General features: G+C 42.5%; 1 protein-coding gene across 1 annotated transcript; it reads right to left on the bottom strand.

The window, feature by feature from the left end:
• Nucleotides 1-506: 506 nt before the first annotated feature.
• LOC106609976 (ras-related C3 botulinum toxin substrate 1) lies at nt 507-7654 on the bottom strand. The gene is made up of 6 exons (XM_014209063.2): nt 7334-7654; nt 4204-4275; nt 3754-3871; nt 2946-3008; nt 2595-2754; nt 507-2169 (listed from the first exon to the last, which is right to left on the bottom strand). The coding sequence occupies exons 1-6, from the start codon at nt 7366-7368 to the stop codon at nt 2039-2041; spliced, it is 579 nt and encodes a 192-aa protein (XP_014064538.1). The 5' UTR covers nt 7369-7654; the 3' UTR covers nt 507-2038.
• Nucleotides 7655-17271: the final 9617 nt, after the last annotated feature.

The following is a 17271-nucleotide window of genomic DNA, read 5'->3' as shown; positions in this document are numbered from 1 at the left end:
AGAAACATCAAGGATGATCAATGGAAACAGGATGCACCTGAGTTCAATTTCAAGTCTCATTTACTTATGTAAATAAGGTATTAATTTTACTTTATATATTGGCTACAATTTAAAAAATGAATTTAATTAATTTTAGAATAAGGCTGTAACGTAACAAAATGTGGAAAAAGTCAAGGGATCTAAATACTTTCGGAATACACTGTACCCCTACCTGGGGGGGGGTATACTACAAAGCAGGATCAATTAGTTAGCCAGCTGACCTTGATAAACAACCAGAAATAGTTTATTTTCTGGTTCATAAAAGAAAGCTAAACATAGATATGTTTTTAGTTAAGTAGACCATGCCCCTTTTTAAACTCATCAAAAAAACAAAAGTGATTTCAGAATATTTAGTCAAGTCAGCTGGCTAACTACTTGTTTTGTAGTGTTCTGTTAAGGGAGTGGTTGAAAGATCTTTAAACATTACTACAGCCGCACAACAGAACTTAAAAAGCTGACAACAGGCAGAGATTTTAAATGAATTTATTTGCTTTTTTTAAACTTTCAGCAGATTAACCACCATCATGTCCAAATAAAAGCAGAACAAAAATCGAGTTCTTTCATTGTGCCATTCATTAGTACACTGGTAATACCTCAGAGCAACAGCCTCTCACTCAGTCAAAAATAAAGAGCACTGAACTACTGTATATTGTAAATACAGCCATTAGAAGCTACTGTAAACCAAAGACATGGTCAGTTACGACTTCTTCTGAATGCTATTAAAATAGTTTAGTGATACAGTAATAGTAACGTTTACATAGCATCATGTCAATGACAACCTTTCGAGTAGCAAACAAACTCCAGATTCTTCACACTTGTACGATACTTTAAAGGACTGGATAGATGGCAACTGCTGACAGAACCCGTTAAAAGGAAATAACATCAAATACAGGCCTAGATTCTACCATAAAACAAACAAGGCCTATAAGAAAAAGGTCATGATGCACCAGGTGTCTGGAGTGTAAAGCTGGCGGACTACACAGTACAGTTCCATTACTGACAATACTCGTACAATGGATGTATTTATGTACAGTAACACTCATGGTTTGAAACTGTTTAATCCAACAAGAGGGATCCATCTAAATTGGTCTGAAAAATAACCATTCTCCATCCTCTTTCTGACCAATAGGTTCTCCTGTACACCTGGTCAGGTGCATTCCTAGTCTAGACACCTTTAGAATGTAAAATACTGGATCTTTTCTCAGACCAAGGGGGAGCACCAAGTACAACAAGTAGATATTTAGATTGATCTAATATGCATTTAAATCCACCTAGGTATAAAGTGATAGCTATTATCCATGACTGACATCAGTTGTTTTGACAATGTATTCGAAGGTGGATAAAATTCACCTGAGGAGAAATTATTGATCTAAATCTACATAGAGTATGATTATAGCACTTAACAGCTAGTACAATGCTTAGAATTGTTTTGTTTATTTAGATTTCTCTTGAGCTATAAACCATTGTCAAGATAAAGGAAATTATGGTCGCAAACATTGTACAGAAGAGAAAAAACAAGAAATGACATTTAGTGTACACGGAGCTCCTAGAAAGTGATGACCGTTATATGAAGTAGGAATTTTGGCAACACCTCAATTCTACACAATTCATTGAAGTCTGTAAACAAACAATATGGACTCGAGAAGAGTGGAAAGAGACCGAAATTGAAAAGCGCAATTAGTATTACCTTCCAGGAACATAAAAAAAGGAACATTTTTGAAGGCAGCGGGAATTTTAGTGTAGGGGAAACATGTAGGGCTTGTCCAACCCCCTTCTTCCTAAAGCTGAAGAGTTAATTCTAAGCTTCGTATAATAAAATCAATCATATTTAAGTAGTATGTACCAATTACAATACGAAAGAGAAAAGAAATTATATCTGGATACATATGGTTTTTGTAGAATCCTCCCCCTTCCTCCTAAGACACTCCCCCGCCCTCTTATTCATTCCCCCAACCAATAGGTGAGCTCAGACTGCAGCGTGACTTCCTGTCTGCGGAATTTAGAGTAGTGAGCACTTCCTCTTCCTCTTCTTGACGGGTGGGGGACACAGGACCGCCCGGATGGCTTCGTCAAATACTGTCTTAAGGCCACGCTGTGTCAAGGCTGAGCATTCCAGGTACTTTACTGCTCCTGTAGAGAGACAGGACAGCAAATAGGGAGTTCATTCATTAAAATCCTAAATAGACTAATAGCTATGACTACCCTGAGTGGAGCCAGGTTAAGCTATGGAGAAACTGCATTGACATTGCTGTGTAGAGTCCAGTAATAGGCTTACTCTACGTCCAGGAAACCGGCCCCTAAAGTACTACTAAGAACTAAGTAAGCCATGTCCAAGCCAGAACAGCCCCTCTCCTGTTTCTGTACTGAGGCACCTTGATGTACAGTACCCACCCTGGACAGGACACTAGCCCCTCTCCTGTTTCTGTACTGAGGCACCTTGATGTACCAATACACCCCCTGGACAGGACACTAGCCCCTCTCCTGTTTCTGTGGTGAGGCACCTTGATGTACCAATACACCCCCTGGACAGGACTAAGTACCATTAGTAAACTAACCAATCTCTTTGGCCATGGCCAAGCCCTGGGGGTAGGTGATGGGGGTGAGTTTCTTCTCCTTCAGCTTCTCGATGGTGTCCTTGTCGTCTCTCAGATCCAGCTTGGTGCCCACCAGGATGATGGGGGTGTTGGGGCAGTGGTGTCTCACCTCTGGGTACCACTATGGAGGACAGGGACAAGAGTCAGGATAGGATCAGGATGTTACTGTAAACTAGAGGCCTACCTATCAGGTCTATACTTCAGTTGTTTTGAGTATGTGGATAAAATCCACCCTTCCAAGCAATGACCTTGACGATAAAGCATTAAGTTAACACAGAACTAGATAGAAACAAAGCCGAGGCTATGGCTCACCTTGGCACGGACGTTTTCAAAGGAGGCAGGACTCACAAGGGAGAAGCAAATCAAGAACACATCCTGTTGGGAGGAAACAAACAGCATAATTTATACAAGATCCACCAGGAAAAACTGAGTTGCAATTCATGGAGATACATGAATCATCCACACAGAGTTCATGAACCAGTCCACAATCTAGGACAAAGTTTCCCTGAACACTGACCACTGTCAATTGGTGGGTGGAGTCAGAGCCCAGAATGAGGGCAGACAGAGCACTCTTTCACTTAATGCCTGCTCCAGACATTGTTTAGGTACTATGGGCAGAGAACTGTACTCTCTTCCCCATACATGCAGACTGACATAATAAATGCTCAATGTTGGCAACAACGCAATATGCCTTTCCCTAACGCCCTGAATAACTTATGTTATCAAAAACGGAACGCAAACAATTTTTTTGAGGGGGATATTCAGCCAACACCAGGAATTCAGCTAAAAATGACAAATTTAGGCAGTCTGTTCCCAAGTATTCCCACGAATAAAAGAGAAGTGATTGTGTCTCAATGTAAATCAAGGTATGAAATTGTTACTTTGAAACACACTCTTTGGGCTCAGTCTTGGTCAATTTTCAGTGTAGAAATTACTATAGTTATGTTCTGGCCCCCCGACCAGTCACTGCAACAAAAATCAACCCGTGGCTGAATCTAGTAGCCTACCAGTTCTATGAATTGATGCTTTATGCCCCGCTGACAGCAATGCACTGATAGAAATGAAGATAGTCACCAATTATGACACTAGTGACAACAGTACATTTCTCCTGTTGTTTTACCGTCTGTGGATAGGACAGTGGTCGGAGTCTGTCGTAGTCTTCCTGTCCTGCTGTATCCCATAGACCCAGATTCACTGGTTTCCCATCGACCATCACATTGGCAGAGTAGTTGTCAAAGCTGCAGGGAGAGATGCATGTTGTTACGCCACAATGACATCATCAGGGAAGTGATTAGCACACAAACAGGAAATAATATCAACCAGTAAATGTCAATGATTCTACAGGCTAAATATATCATTTCCTGATTCATCAGGAAAAACTTTTACAACCACACCTCTTATAAAATATAAACATAGAATCCTAACATGAACATTCAGCACTATGTTTCAAGTGTAGGGGAGAAGGGTTAAGCATTATAACTTAGACCCTGGCACGGCATTTATTTTGCTGACAAAACTCTCCATGCCGTTTGTAAGACACCTGCTGTAATGGGGGAGAGAGAGAGCTTACACTGTGGGTATATATTCCCCGGGGAACGCATTGGTGGTGTAGCTGATGAGCAGGCATGTTTTACCCACAGCTCTGGAGGAGAAAAGGAGAGAGATGGAGGGATGAGGAGAAAAACAACTTTAGCTTTGTTTATGTCAATTTCAAAACTGAAAGGAGAAGTTGGAGGGGTTTAACTGGCCAACTTGGGACAATGAGTTAAACTATGAATAAATGTCTGCATTATCAAGTAGTGATGCACCGATATGACATTTTTGTCCAATACCGATATTTTCCTTGCCAATAAAACCGATAACTATTTAACTTCACTCGCAAAAATATTGGTTATCACACACACACACACACACGCGTAGTGGTCTAAGTCACTACAGTCCCTAGTCGAATCTAGGCTGTATCACATCCGGCCGTGATTGGGAGTCCCATAGGGCGGCACACAATTGGCCAGGCATCGCCCGTGTTCATTTGTTCAGCTGTTTCATTCTCAAACAGGATTTCTACAGAACGCTGTTTGGGTCTTTCCGTGTCAGAAAAGACACTATTTAATGTGTCAACGCTACTGCTGCTCTCTGTTCATCATATATGCATAGTCACTTTAACCATATCTACATGTACATACTACCTCAACCTGACTAACCGGTGTCTGTATGTAGCCTCGCTACTGTATATAGCATGTATTTTTACTGTTGTTTTATTTCTTTACCTACTCATTGTTCACCTAATACCTTTTTTGCACTATTGGTTTGAGCCTGTAAGTAAGCATTTCACTGTGAGGTCTACACCTGTTGTATTTGGCGCACGTAACAAATAAACTTTGATTTGAAATAAGCTTGTTGACCAATCAGGACTTGAATATGACTGCATGTCACATAATAAATACAACACATTCATTAAGTTCACACATTGACTACACTCACTCATTTCATATGTCACAACGATTCATCGATACATATACTATGATGCTGGTAATGTTGTCTCGCGCACCTACAGTGCTGGTCATTAAAAAGAAAGAGCTGGCTAGCTCATGGACGCAAACAATGTTCTTCCCCAAAAACATAGCAAAACGACAATCTGTTAAAGTAGCTATAGTTAGCTAGCTAACTATATAGCTAAGTGTCATCTAAAATAACAATCATTAATAAGACAGTTCTTATTTGATTAATGGTCTGACCCATCTATGTAAAGCTAGCCACAATAGTGGACTTCGCGGTTAGCCTTAAAAATAAAAGTATGGCATAATTCTACTATTTGTATTAATTTGCATCACTGTCAATTACAGACTTCTATTTTGAAGGCAACCTGCAAATTCCACCATTGTGCCTAATCCTTATTGTGGCTAGCTTCACAGCACATAACCCGGTCTGGTCGAGCATCCCTAGCCAGATGAAGCTAGCTGGCTGCTTATAACGTTCGCTTTGGGCAACAGGGTTAAGTAGCTGGCTAGCTATTTATTTTCATGAACTGAAGTTCAATTTCAATAGGCGAACAACATGAGGCAACCTAAATCATTGCTAAAAATGATAATGACTGCAGTTTCTACTGGTCATTGTTTTCAGGCTGGTTGTATTGGTGCTAGCTAGGTACCAAACTAAAGCTAGCTACCCCAGAAGGTGCGGTCGAACAAATTATGCTTTATTACCAACGCAGTATTGTAAACACATCATTCGTGGCCGGTGTTTGCAGACTTTTGTACAGCTTTGACAATGCTACTGTATCTTTTTTGACACGCAAAGACCCAAATGGTGTTCCATAGTATGCATGTTGTGAAGCTAATAGCAGTGACGCTATTACTGTGTAACTCCGGTAGGGCATCATCAAAAATAGCACACTTGGTAGTGTGTATCGGTGCTCAACCAGTCGGCGAAAGCCAGCATCACCCACGACAGAGAACGGTTGATTGTCAAGGGCAATGAATTCCATTATCTTGGCTTTAATGGATTTTGCCTTTGAGTTGTCTCGCTGAAATTGTGTACTCTTTCAAATGACAGCTCGATCCACACAGCAGACATTGTGGGCTAGTTTCGGAATTCTGTGTTATAGCGTATAGCGCAAAATTTTATGTGGCGTCATTACGTCATATTGGTATGCACGTCAGCTTTGACATCGGTTTTGCACCTTGGCATTAAACTAGACATCGGCCGATACCGATGTTGGCATTTTTAGCTAATATCGTCCGATTCCGATATGTTCACCGATATATCGTGCATCCTTTATCCAGTAGTGTTCCAATGTTGAGGTGTCGCTCTACAATTGGGACACATTATAAAGACTTGAGAAGATGACCCACAATCTAGCAGATATTTATCAGAACCTCTTAGTTTCTTTAGAAAGCTTCATACTCCATTTACTATGGCCCTTTAATTTAAATATGTCTGGGAACGAGTAGTTTAACTGTCTGCTGCCTGTTGTTAATGAGTTCCACCATCAACCTTATTTAGGACATAGTACCATGTCCCTATGTCCTAAATAAGGTTGATGGTGGAGCTCATTAACATGCAGCAGACCGTTAACTACTCTTTCCCAGACATATTTAAATGAAAAGGGCCATAGTAAATAGAGTATGAAGCTTTCTAAAGAAACTAAGAGGTTCTGATAAATATCTGCTAGATAGCGGGTCATCTTCTCAAGTCTTTATAATAAGTTCTCAATAAGGCAAAGGGAAGTAAATGATCTAAAACCCGATGGTGTAGCAAATTGTCATAATACAAGGCGGTAACAAGTAGTGAGTTAAATGATAGGACGGACACTAAAGGGTTGCTGGGAATGGATCATTTATAATAACTACAGTGCATACAGTGGGCTTTGTCTCACTCGCTAGCCACTACTCATTTTAACCTAACAAGAAACGTGTGGTCCTAACAGCAAACGAGAATGCATAACAGTTACCGTCAAGTAACAATTAGTTAGTATGCCACAGCAAGTTTGCAGTCTGATGTTAGCAAGCTAACTTAGCTAACGCTAATTAGTTAACGTTAGTGTTGGAAACTGACAGTTCTCACCAATTAGTAAACTAACGCTCACTGTGGGCTACTAGAAACAATTCACTTTGACAACGTATATTCTAGATCATAACTTATTGTAAGACGTCATTTTATAAACATACCTAACTAGTTACATAAATGTAGGTTTAACTTACCCGTCCCCCACTACAACACACTTGATGGCCTGCATCGACGCCTTTCTCAGCTATCAAGCTACAGTAGCTAGCTCAAATTGTAGGTTATTGGTCAGCTGGTAAACCACTCTTTTGATGCGTGAACTTGTTTTCCCAAAAAGGAGAAAAACAAAGGTTTGAAGCCTCGATTGGAGGGCCCAAGTTGCGATAGTTTAGAAATTAGGAGAATTCCTTCAAATCAGTGTCTTCAAAGAACTTGGTGGAACTCCAAACTTGTACACCAAGCAGCCACCACCCCAAAAATCTCTGGTGTTAAGCTTGAAAAAACGCCCTCAGACAACGGAAGCTGTAGCTCCCATTCCATACAAGTCATTTCCGTTTACCGTAGATTGGATAAAGGAATTTTCAAAGAGCTGTCAAGCGACGCCACCTAGCGGCAAGTAGAACATTTCTACAGCCACTTTCAGTTTCTGAACATTAGAGGGCAATATTCCCTCATCAGCTGAATATTGTAAAGTCGCTCCAAGGTGGTGCACCATTTCAGAGAGGCAGGCATCATGAGACAAGACAGTCAGTCAATACTTAGGGTCTTATGATTTCATTCATCCGGGGATTTTGTCATGGTTGTCCCATGTTTTATCCTTAAAAAAAAGTATGTGTTTATCCACATTACAGCATCTTATCTAAGTTGGCATTTGACAGATGCTCTTATCCAGAGCAACTTAGGGTTAAGTGCCTTGCTCAATAGGAGACAGACAGATTTTTCACCCATTTGCTTGTGGATTCGAACCAGTGACCTTTTGGTTACTGGCCCAATGTTCTTAACCAGCAAGGGTACTTGCTAGGCTACCTGCTCCCCGGCACGACACAGATTGTCTGCAGATCCAAAACATCTGAACAAAACAGAATAAAACCAGTTAAGATGTAATTGAGTTCTCGCTCTCTTTCCCCTTTCCCTTCCTTCATCCTTCTCATTTCATCAGCAAAACTATTAAAGTGTCTTCATTGTTAATTAATCAGTGTCTCCATGGTAACTCAAACCCTGATCCCTATGTATTTATACCCCTCATCCCAGAATAGAGCAAGAAGGATTATGCTGTTGGGGGATTTTGAATGGAATGACACATTCATAGCATAAACAACAATAGTGGATAAAAGCAGAGGAAAGGGATTAATGCAGTATAAACATGCTCGTCACAGAGACTAGGGGCCAGCACTAGCACACAGATGTGTGCAAATGGAAAATGTGGAGCGTTGGAGACATGGAAGATGCTCAAAGAGTCATTGTGTGGACATGTGGAGTTTGAAGTGAATCAGTGGGTTAGTCACTTTTTTTCAGGAAGACCTGTTAGATGCACTACATCACAGAGCCTCCCTACCGCTTATTCATACTGTATATTCCTCACTGAAAATTCCCTCATACTCTACAGTTATTTGACGACTTATCTATTTTGTACAGGGCACAACTTTGGTTTTAGAAGTGGGGGGGTGTAATTGTATTATTATTTTTATATTTTTTTATCCAGTCAGAAAAACACTCCAAACAGCCTACCTGACTGCTCGGAGGTGTCCGCATGGTCCTAAAGCACACTGTTGCCTCGTTTTGTATCACATTCCAATGATAAAACTGGTGGGGTGAAAAATGCAATTTCAGAATGTTCCCAGTAAAAGTTGTGGCCCTGATTTTGTATATAATGTATGTAAACTTTTTGTAAATTCTTCTGTCTATTTCTGCATCTACATGTTGTATTGCTAGCAGCACCATATCACCTAGTTAAATTCTGGGTAAGTTAAATTCTGGGTTTTTGTAAATGTACTTGGTGAATAAAGGTGATTCTGATTCAGAATTATTGACAAAGCTATGGAAAGCTACTGAATATAGGGCATGCATATCAGGGAGAAGAGAGAGAGCATGAATGAGATCACATAACCTAAAGCAGGGGTCGGCAACCCTGGTGCTGGAGTGCTATAGGCACTTCATGTTTTGGATTTAACCAACCTGGAAGACCAGGTGTGTTGAATTTAGGCAAATCACTGAACTGATCAATTAGCTCAGTTGGTCAGGGCTGCGTTCAGTATATAACTTAATAGAACGTTCAATTGAACGGAAACAGTGCTGCACTGAAAACCAGTTGAAAAAAAAACAAAAAAACAGGGAAGGGTTGGGTTGTGGGTTCAAAATGCATCGCAGCCCTTTAAATATGTCACTCGTTTTCAACTGAATGGAGCAAACATATCTCAAAGTCTGTTCAAGAACATTTTGGGAAAATGCATTGTTCAGTATAAACCGTTCTGCAACGTAGCAAACTTTCAAGTGAACTGAACACATCCCTGGTTAAGGGCCTAGTTGGAACAAAATCCTGCAGTACCTGAGAGACTCAAGGAACAGGGTTGCCTACCACTGCACGACAGTATTGCCCAGATGCTAATGTTCTGCTAGAGCTATAGAAAGTAGAGCAAATGCACAACTTATGGAGTCTCCTTCTCACGGTACATAACAGCAGCGTGGAAATGATCTAAGTTAATGAATGGAAATAGCTCCGTCTCTCTCTCCAAGCTCAGGATCTGAGTGTTTTTGAGACCGGGTAATTATGTTTCCAATGATGTCTCTGAATCATCTCTCAATGGACCGCCATCATAACGCAAAGGGCATTTGCATAACAGCCTGATCACCCATCTGTGGGGAATCATCATGTAATTGACACCATGCCTAATGGACATTTTAAAATGCTGGAGGAGTCAATGGAACAATCTGATGGACTCCAGAGTATGTTAAATAGGAAGTCATGGAACATGACATTGTTTTGATATTCTGTAGGATAACTGCCATGCTGTTATTTAGTTGATGGAGGGTCATATTGTTGCGCTCATGCATTTCCTTTCCTCTAAGTGTTTTGAAGCAGAACTGGATTGTAAGCTCCACCAACAGCTGAGCTCAACTGGAGCCTTCATATACAGTGCATTTGGAAAGTATTCAGACCCCTTGACTTTTTGTTACGTTACAGCCTTATTCTAAAACTGATTTTTTTCCCCCCCTCCATCAATCTATACACATTACCCCATAATAACAAAGCAAAAACAGTTTAGAAATATCCCATTTACATAAGTATTGAGACCCTTTACCCAGTACTTTGTTGAAGCACCTTGGCAGCAATTACAACCTCGAGTCTTCTTGGGTATGATGCCACAAACCTGGTGTAACAGTGTAGGTTCCGTCCCTCTTTTCGCCCCAACCTGGGCTCGAACCAGGGACCCTTGCACACATCAACAACTGACACCCATGAAGCATCGTTACCCATCACGCCACAAAAGCCACGGCCCTTGCAACGCAAGGGGAAACCCTACTTCAGGTCTCAGAGCGAGTGACGTCACTGATTGAAACGCTATTAGCGGGCACCACCGCTAACTAACTAGCCATTTCACATCGGTTACACTGGCACACCTGTATTTTTTAAACATTTCCCATTCTTCTCTGCAGATCCTCTCAATTTCTGTCAGTTTGGATGGAGAGCGTTGCTGCATTGCTATTTTCAGGTCTCTCCAGAGATGTTCGATCGTGTTCAAGTCTGGGCTCTGGCTGTTCTACTCAAGGACATTCAGAGACTTGTCCCGAAGCCACTCCTGTGTTGTCTTGGCTATGTGCTTAGGGTCGTTGTCCTGTTGGAAGGTGAAGTGTCACCCCAGTTTAAGGTCCTGAGCGCTCTGGAGCAGGTTTTCGTCAAGGATCTTTCTTTACTTTGCTCCATTCATCTTTCCCTCGATCATGACTAGATTCCCAGTCCCTGCCGCTGAAAAACATCCCCACAGCATGATGCTGCTGCCACCACGCTTTACCGTAGGGATGGTGGCAGGTTTCCTCCAGATGTGACGCTTGGCATTCAGGCCAAGGAGTTCAATCTTGGTTTCATCAAACCATTGAATCCTGTTTCTCATGGTCTGAGAGTCCTTCAGGTGCCTTTTGGCAAACTCCAAGCCTTTTACTGAGGAGTGTCTTCCATCTGGCCACTCTACCATAAAGGCCTGATTGGTGGAGTGCTGCAGAGATGGGAGAACCTTCCGGAAGGACAACCATCTCCACAGAAGAACTCTGGAGCTCTGTCAGGGTGACCATCGGTTCCTGACCGAGGCCCTTCTCCACCGATTGCTCAGTTTGGCTGGGCGGCTAGCTCTAGGAAGAGTCTTGGTGGTTCTAAACTGCTTCAATTTAAGAATGATTAGGCCACTGTGTTCTTGGAGACTTTCAATCCTGCAGACATTTTTTTAGTACACTTCCCCAGATCTGTGCCTTGACACAATCCTGTCTCGGATCTCTACAGACATTTCCTCCGACTTTAAGGCTTGGTTTTTGCTCTGACATGCACTGTCAACTGTGTGTAGATTGATGAAAATAAATACATATTTGATCCATTTTAGAATAAGGTTGTAACATTAAAATATGGAAAAAGGGAATGGGTCTGAATACTTTCAGAATGCACTGTGGAGCAGGACTACACATGTACTATTTGAGAAGGTACGGTCAGAAACATTTCCTAGGTGGAAAAGGTCGGAATGGTCATCATAATTTATCGGCGTAGTAACAAACTCCCACCTCGCAACCTATGCGACCCCAAACTGTTCACACCCCTCGTTGGCAGAGAGAACATTTTGCAGTTTTAAAGCTAATTTCCTAAAAATCTACACATTTTGCCATGACTTACTGTAGGTTATGTCCGTTCATATGATACCATCTTACTTACTGTAGGTTATGTGCGTTCATATGATACCAGCTTACTTACTGTAGGTTGTGTTCATATGATACCAGTTGCCTGACTGAATGTTTTATTTTTTTGTCGGGAGTGTGTGTGTGTGTGTGTTGTTTTCTACTTGACTTACATTGTCTAAGAGATCAATTCATGTGGTCACAGAAAAATATGGTGCATCTATACAATGAACTCACTAAGCAGTCGTGTAGGTCGTATAGGATTTCGGATGTATTTTCACATGTGTATGTTTGAGTAATCCATTATAAATGTACATGATTTACTGGTGTACTGTATGATTCAAAACCTAACCAAGGATATTACCTGTCAGTCCATGAGTCTGTCAAGCCAAGCCCCCCACTTAGCAGAACACACACACACTTCCTCGATATCATTGCTGCCCCCTGGAAAGCTGTACACATCGGTGTCAACACTTTGAAGCTCAACAGTGCTGTAAATCTGCACCGGAAGTATTGTCTTTGAATCGTAAATTAACTTTTCTCATCTACACGTTTTCTTCCTCTAACAAATCCCCTCTAGGTATCCATCCCTGGTTAGTTCATAATGCCATTATAGTCATAAACCATATCGGTCTCTTCTCTGATGGTGTCAGAAAAGCTTCCCTAATGTGTGTGTAAGCCAGAGGCTCTTGCTGTGAGGCTTCCTGAATGAAAATAGACCTACTAATGAAAGTACATGATTATAAGGCTGTTTGTGTGAGAAACTTCCTTTGTAATGAGTTGTATGAAGAATGAAAGCACATTCATTCATCAACCAGCAGCAGTATTCTTTGATGTTGCATTATAAAAATCAGCAACCAGGACACTTTCAGTGAGAAGAAATTAAACCATAAACATTTACCAGTGTTCAGTCATGCATCCTGCTCAAATGTGCTACGCATCTCAACACATCTCCACTGTGCTACGCATCTCAACACATCTCAAATACAAATCAGATAAGAATTAAATTGTACAGTAGAATGAATGTTCCTGTATGGCGAGGGATGGGAGGTGTCCTGACCAGCAGCCTTGCTCTATAATCAGGTCTAAGGTCATCATATTAAATCAGTCATTGTGAGAAGGAAGGATGTCCCCCACATTTCCCTTCAGCTCTGTGTCCCACTCCCTCGTCTGACCGCTTCACCCTCTCCCTCCCTCTGTGAGAAAGGAGGCTTATCACATTCACTTCACTGTGTTTAAACTGCACGCACACACATTCACTTCACTGTGCGTTCACACATTTCTGTGTTTTAGTTCGGTTAGCGTGGAGTACAGTAGTTCTTGGAAAGTAGATGGGCATGCTTTTTCCCCATGTCTGAGCTATGAGCAGTTTGCCTGAATGTTGTGACATAAGACACAGTGGTCAGTGTAAAAATACACTGATTTGATCTGGTGTGGATGTGGATGGCTGAAACAAGATAGGTGGTTCATCCCTAAACTCAGCTGACTCAGTGACTCATCACATTCCACTGAAATGTATCAACATTCCCCGCCCTGCCGTGAATCACTGCCAAGGGTTTCAATCTGATTTCTCTGTCAATGAACCGATTCTCACAACTATTCAACCGCTGTTGTTGAGTCTGCTGCCAGTCATGGGCATGTGTAACCGCTGTCCAGTGAAGACAAGAAGAGACTGTTCTGGGCACCAGTGGAACAGATGTGATCGTACTTCGTTAATCTTGGCTTGTGTTTTTAAAGAAAGGACTGTCCCAGCCAGTGAGCCCAGTTGATTGGTGTTTATTCTGATGATAGACACAAGGAAGCACATTAACTGTGCAGGACAACAGGATGTTGATGGCTGTAGATTGGTCATTTGTCTGTTAGAATGGAAATAACTGAATTAGCAGGAAGCTAATGTGACCATTACAATTAGTGCATGCTAGCTCTCACAGCAATAATATACAAAAGAACATCCCATGATTCCCGTGTATATTCACCCTCAAGCCGATACCCGTGCTTAGTACCCGTGCTTAGGTCTATTCAACGCTGGTCTGACCACTTCGAATCCATGCTTCAAGATTGTTTGATCACGCAGACTGGGATATGTTCCCGGGTAGTCTCTGAAAATAACATTGATGTATACACAGACATTGTGATTGAGTTCATTAGGAAGTGTATAGGGGATGTTGTTCCCACTGTGAATATTAAAACCTACCCAAACCAGAAACTGTGGACAGAAGGCAGCATTTGCGCAAACTGAAAGCGCAAACCACTGCATTTAACCATGGCAAGGGGACTGGAAATATTGTTGAATATAAACAGTGTAGTTATTCCCTCCGTACGGCAAACAAACAGGCAAAACATCAGTACAGAGAAAGTGGAGTCGCAATCCAACAGCTCAGACACGAGACGTACGTGGCAGGGTCTACAGACAATCACGGATTACAAAAGGAAAACCAGCCAAGTCGGACAACGACGTCTTGCTCCCAAACAAGCTAAACATTTTATTTGCCCCGTTTGAGGATGACACAGTGCCACCGACACCGCCCGCTCCCAAGGACTGTGGGCTCTCGTTCTCTGTGGCTGACGTGAGTAAGACATTTAACCGTGTTAATTAACCTTCGCAAGGCTTCCGGTCCAGACGGCATCCCTAGCCGCGTCCACAGAGCATGCGCAGACCAGCTGGCTGGAGTGTTTATGGACATATTCAATCTCTCCCTATCCCAGTCTGCTGTCCCCACTTGCTTCAAGATATCCACCATTGTTCCTGTACCCAAGAAAGCAAAGGTAACTGAACTAAATAACTATCAGCTCGTAGCACTCACTTCTGTCATCATGAAGTGCTTTGAGAGGCTAGTTAAGGATCATATCACCTCTATCTTACCTGACACCCTAGACCCACTTCAATTTGCTTACCGCCCCAATAGATCCACAGACGATGCAATCGCAATGCCCCATCCCATCTGGACAAGAGGAATCCCTACTTAAGAATGCTGTTTAGTGACTATAGCTCAGCCTTCAACACCATAGTACCCTCCAACCTCTTCATTAAGCTTTGGGCCCTGGGTCTGAACCCCGACCTGTGCAACTAGGTCCTGGACTTCCTGATGGGCCGCCACCAGTGGTGAAGGTAGGAAACAACACCTCCACTTCGCTGATCCTCAACACAGGGGCCCCACAAGGGTGCATGCTTAGCCCCCTCCTGTACTCCCTGTTAACCCATGACTGCGTGGCCATGCACACCTTCAACTCAAATCATTAACTTTGCATACGACACAACTGTAGTAGGCCTGATTACCAACAATGATGAGACAGCCTACAGGGAGGAGGTGAGGGCCCTGGCAGAGTGCCAGGAAACGTCAACAAAATGAAGGACCTGATTGTGGACTTCAGGAAACAGCAGAGGGAGCACGCCCCTATCCACTTTGACGGGACCGCAGTGGAGAAGGGGGAAAGCTTCAAGTTCCTCGGTGTACACATCACAGACAGGAAACTGAAGAAATTCGGCTTGGCCCCTAAGACCCTCACAAACTTTTACAGATTCACAATTGAGAGCATCCTGTTGGGCTGCATCTTCGCCTGGTACAGCAACTGCACCGCCTGCAACCGCAGGATTCTCCCCCGGTGATGCGGTCTGCCCAACGCATCACCGGGGGCATACTGCCTGCCCTCCAGGACACCTACAGCACCCGATGTCAGAGGAAGGCCAAAAATATCATCAAGAATATCAACCACCAGAGCCATGGTCTGTTCACCTTGCTATTTCTTTTATAATTTTTTATTTAACTAGGCAAGTCAGTTAAGAACAAATTATTATTTACAATGACGGCTTACCCCTGGCCAAACCCGGACGACGCTGGGCCAATTGTGCGCCGCCCTATGGGACTCCCAATCACGGCCGGATCTGATACAGCCTGGATTAGAACCAGGGACTGTAGTGACGCCTCCTGCACTGAGATGCAGTGCCATAGACCGCTGCGCCACTCAGGAGCCCTGTTGTTTAGGCTGAGGTATGTATCGTTTTTTGTGTGCTCTAGGGCAATGGTGTCTAGATGGAATTTGTATTTGTGGTCCTGACAACTGGACCTTTTTTGGAACACCATTATTTTTGTCTTAATGAGATCTACTGTCAGGGCCCAGGTCTGACAGAATATGTGCAGAAGATCTAGGTGCTGCTGTAGGCCCTCCTTGGTTGGGGACAGAAGCACCAGATCATTAGCAAACAGTAGACATTTGACTTCAGATGCTAGTAGGGTGAGGCCGGATGCTGCTGACTGTTTTAGTGCCCTTGCCAATTTGTTGATATATACAGTGAGCACCATAATTCATTGGACAGTGACCATTAATTTGTTATTTAGGTCCTGTACTCTAGCACTTTGAGTTTGAAAGGATGAGGGTGAAGTGCAGATTGTCAGCTTTAAATTAGCTTTTGTACATAGTCCCCCCCATTTTCAGGCATCAAAAAACATTGGACTGTTTAACATAATGTAGAATAAAGTAATCATTGTTAATATTTGGTCGCATATCCTTTGCATGCAATGACTGCTTGAAGTCTGCGATGCATCGACATCAGACGCTGGGTATCTTCCCTGGTGATGCTCTTCCAGGCCTGTACTGCAGCCATCTTCAGTTCCTGCTTGTTTCGGGGACTTATTGCCTTCAGTCTCCTCTTCAGCATGTAAAATGCATATTCAATTGGATTCAGATCCGGTGATTGACTTGGCCAGTCAAGGATTTCCCACTTTTTGGCCATCAAAAACCCCTTCATTGCTCTAGCAGTATGTTAAGGGTCATTGTCTTGTTGCATGATGAAGTGCCGTCCAATGAGTTTGGAGGCATTTGGTTTTATCTGAGCAGATCAAATATTTCTGTAGACTTCAGAATTCATTGTTCTACTTCTGTCTGCAGTCACATCAATGAAGACAAGTGAGCCTGTTCCACTGGCAGCCATACAGGCCCAAGCCATAACACCCCCTCCACCATGTTTCACGGATGAGGTGGTATGCTTTGGATCATGGGCATGTCTTTTTTTCTCCACATTTTCCATCACTCCGGTACATGTTAATCTTTGTCTCATCTGTCCACAATACTTTTTTCCAGAACTCTTGGGGCTCTTTTAGGTGCTTTTTAGCAAACTGTAATCTCACCTTTCTGTTCTTCAGACTTATCAGTGGTTTGCATCTTGTAGTGTACCCTCTGTAGTCCTGCTGGTGTAGTCTTCTACGTATGGTAGACTTTGACACATCTACACCTGCATCCAGGAGAGTGTTTTGGTCTGTTG

The sequence above is a fragment of the Salmo salar genome, chromosome ssa01 (genome assembly GCF_905237065.1).
Source record: "Salmo salar chromosome ssa01, Ssal_v3.1, whole genome shotgun sequence".
NCBI classification, from domain to species: domain Eukaryota; kingdom Metazoa; phylum Chordata; class Actinopteri; order Salmoniformes; family Salmonidae; genus Salmo; species Salmo salar.
This window is presented reverse-complemented; position numbering and strand designations above follow the sequence as displayed.

Coding starts and splice junctions, on each gene's coding strand:
- LOC106609976 (XM_014209063.2), bottom strand. CDS start 7,368: ATGCAGGCCATCAAGTGTGTTGTAGTGGGGGACGG. Junction 3,872..4,203: donor GGGGAATATATACCCACAGT/GTAAGCTCTCTC, acceptor CTCTCCCTGCAG/CTTTGACAACTACTCTGCCA. Junction 2,755..2,945: donor TTGAAAACGTCCGTGCCAAG/GTGAGCCATAGC, acceptor TGTCCTCCATAG/TGGTACCCAGAGGTGAGACA.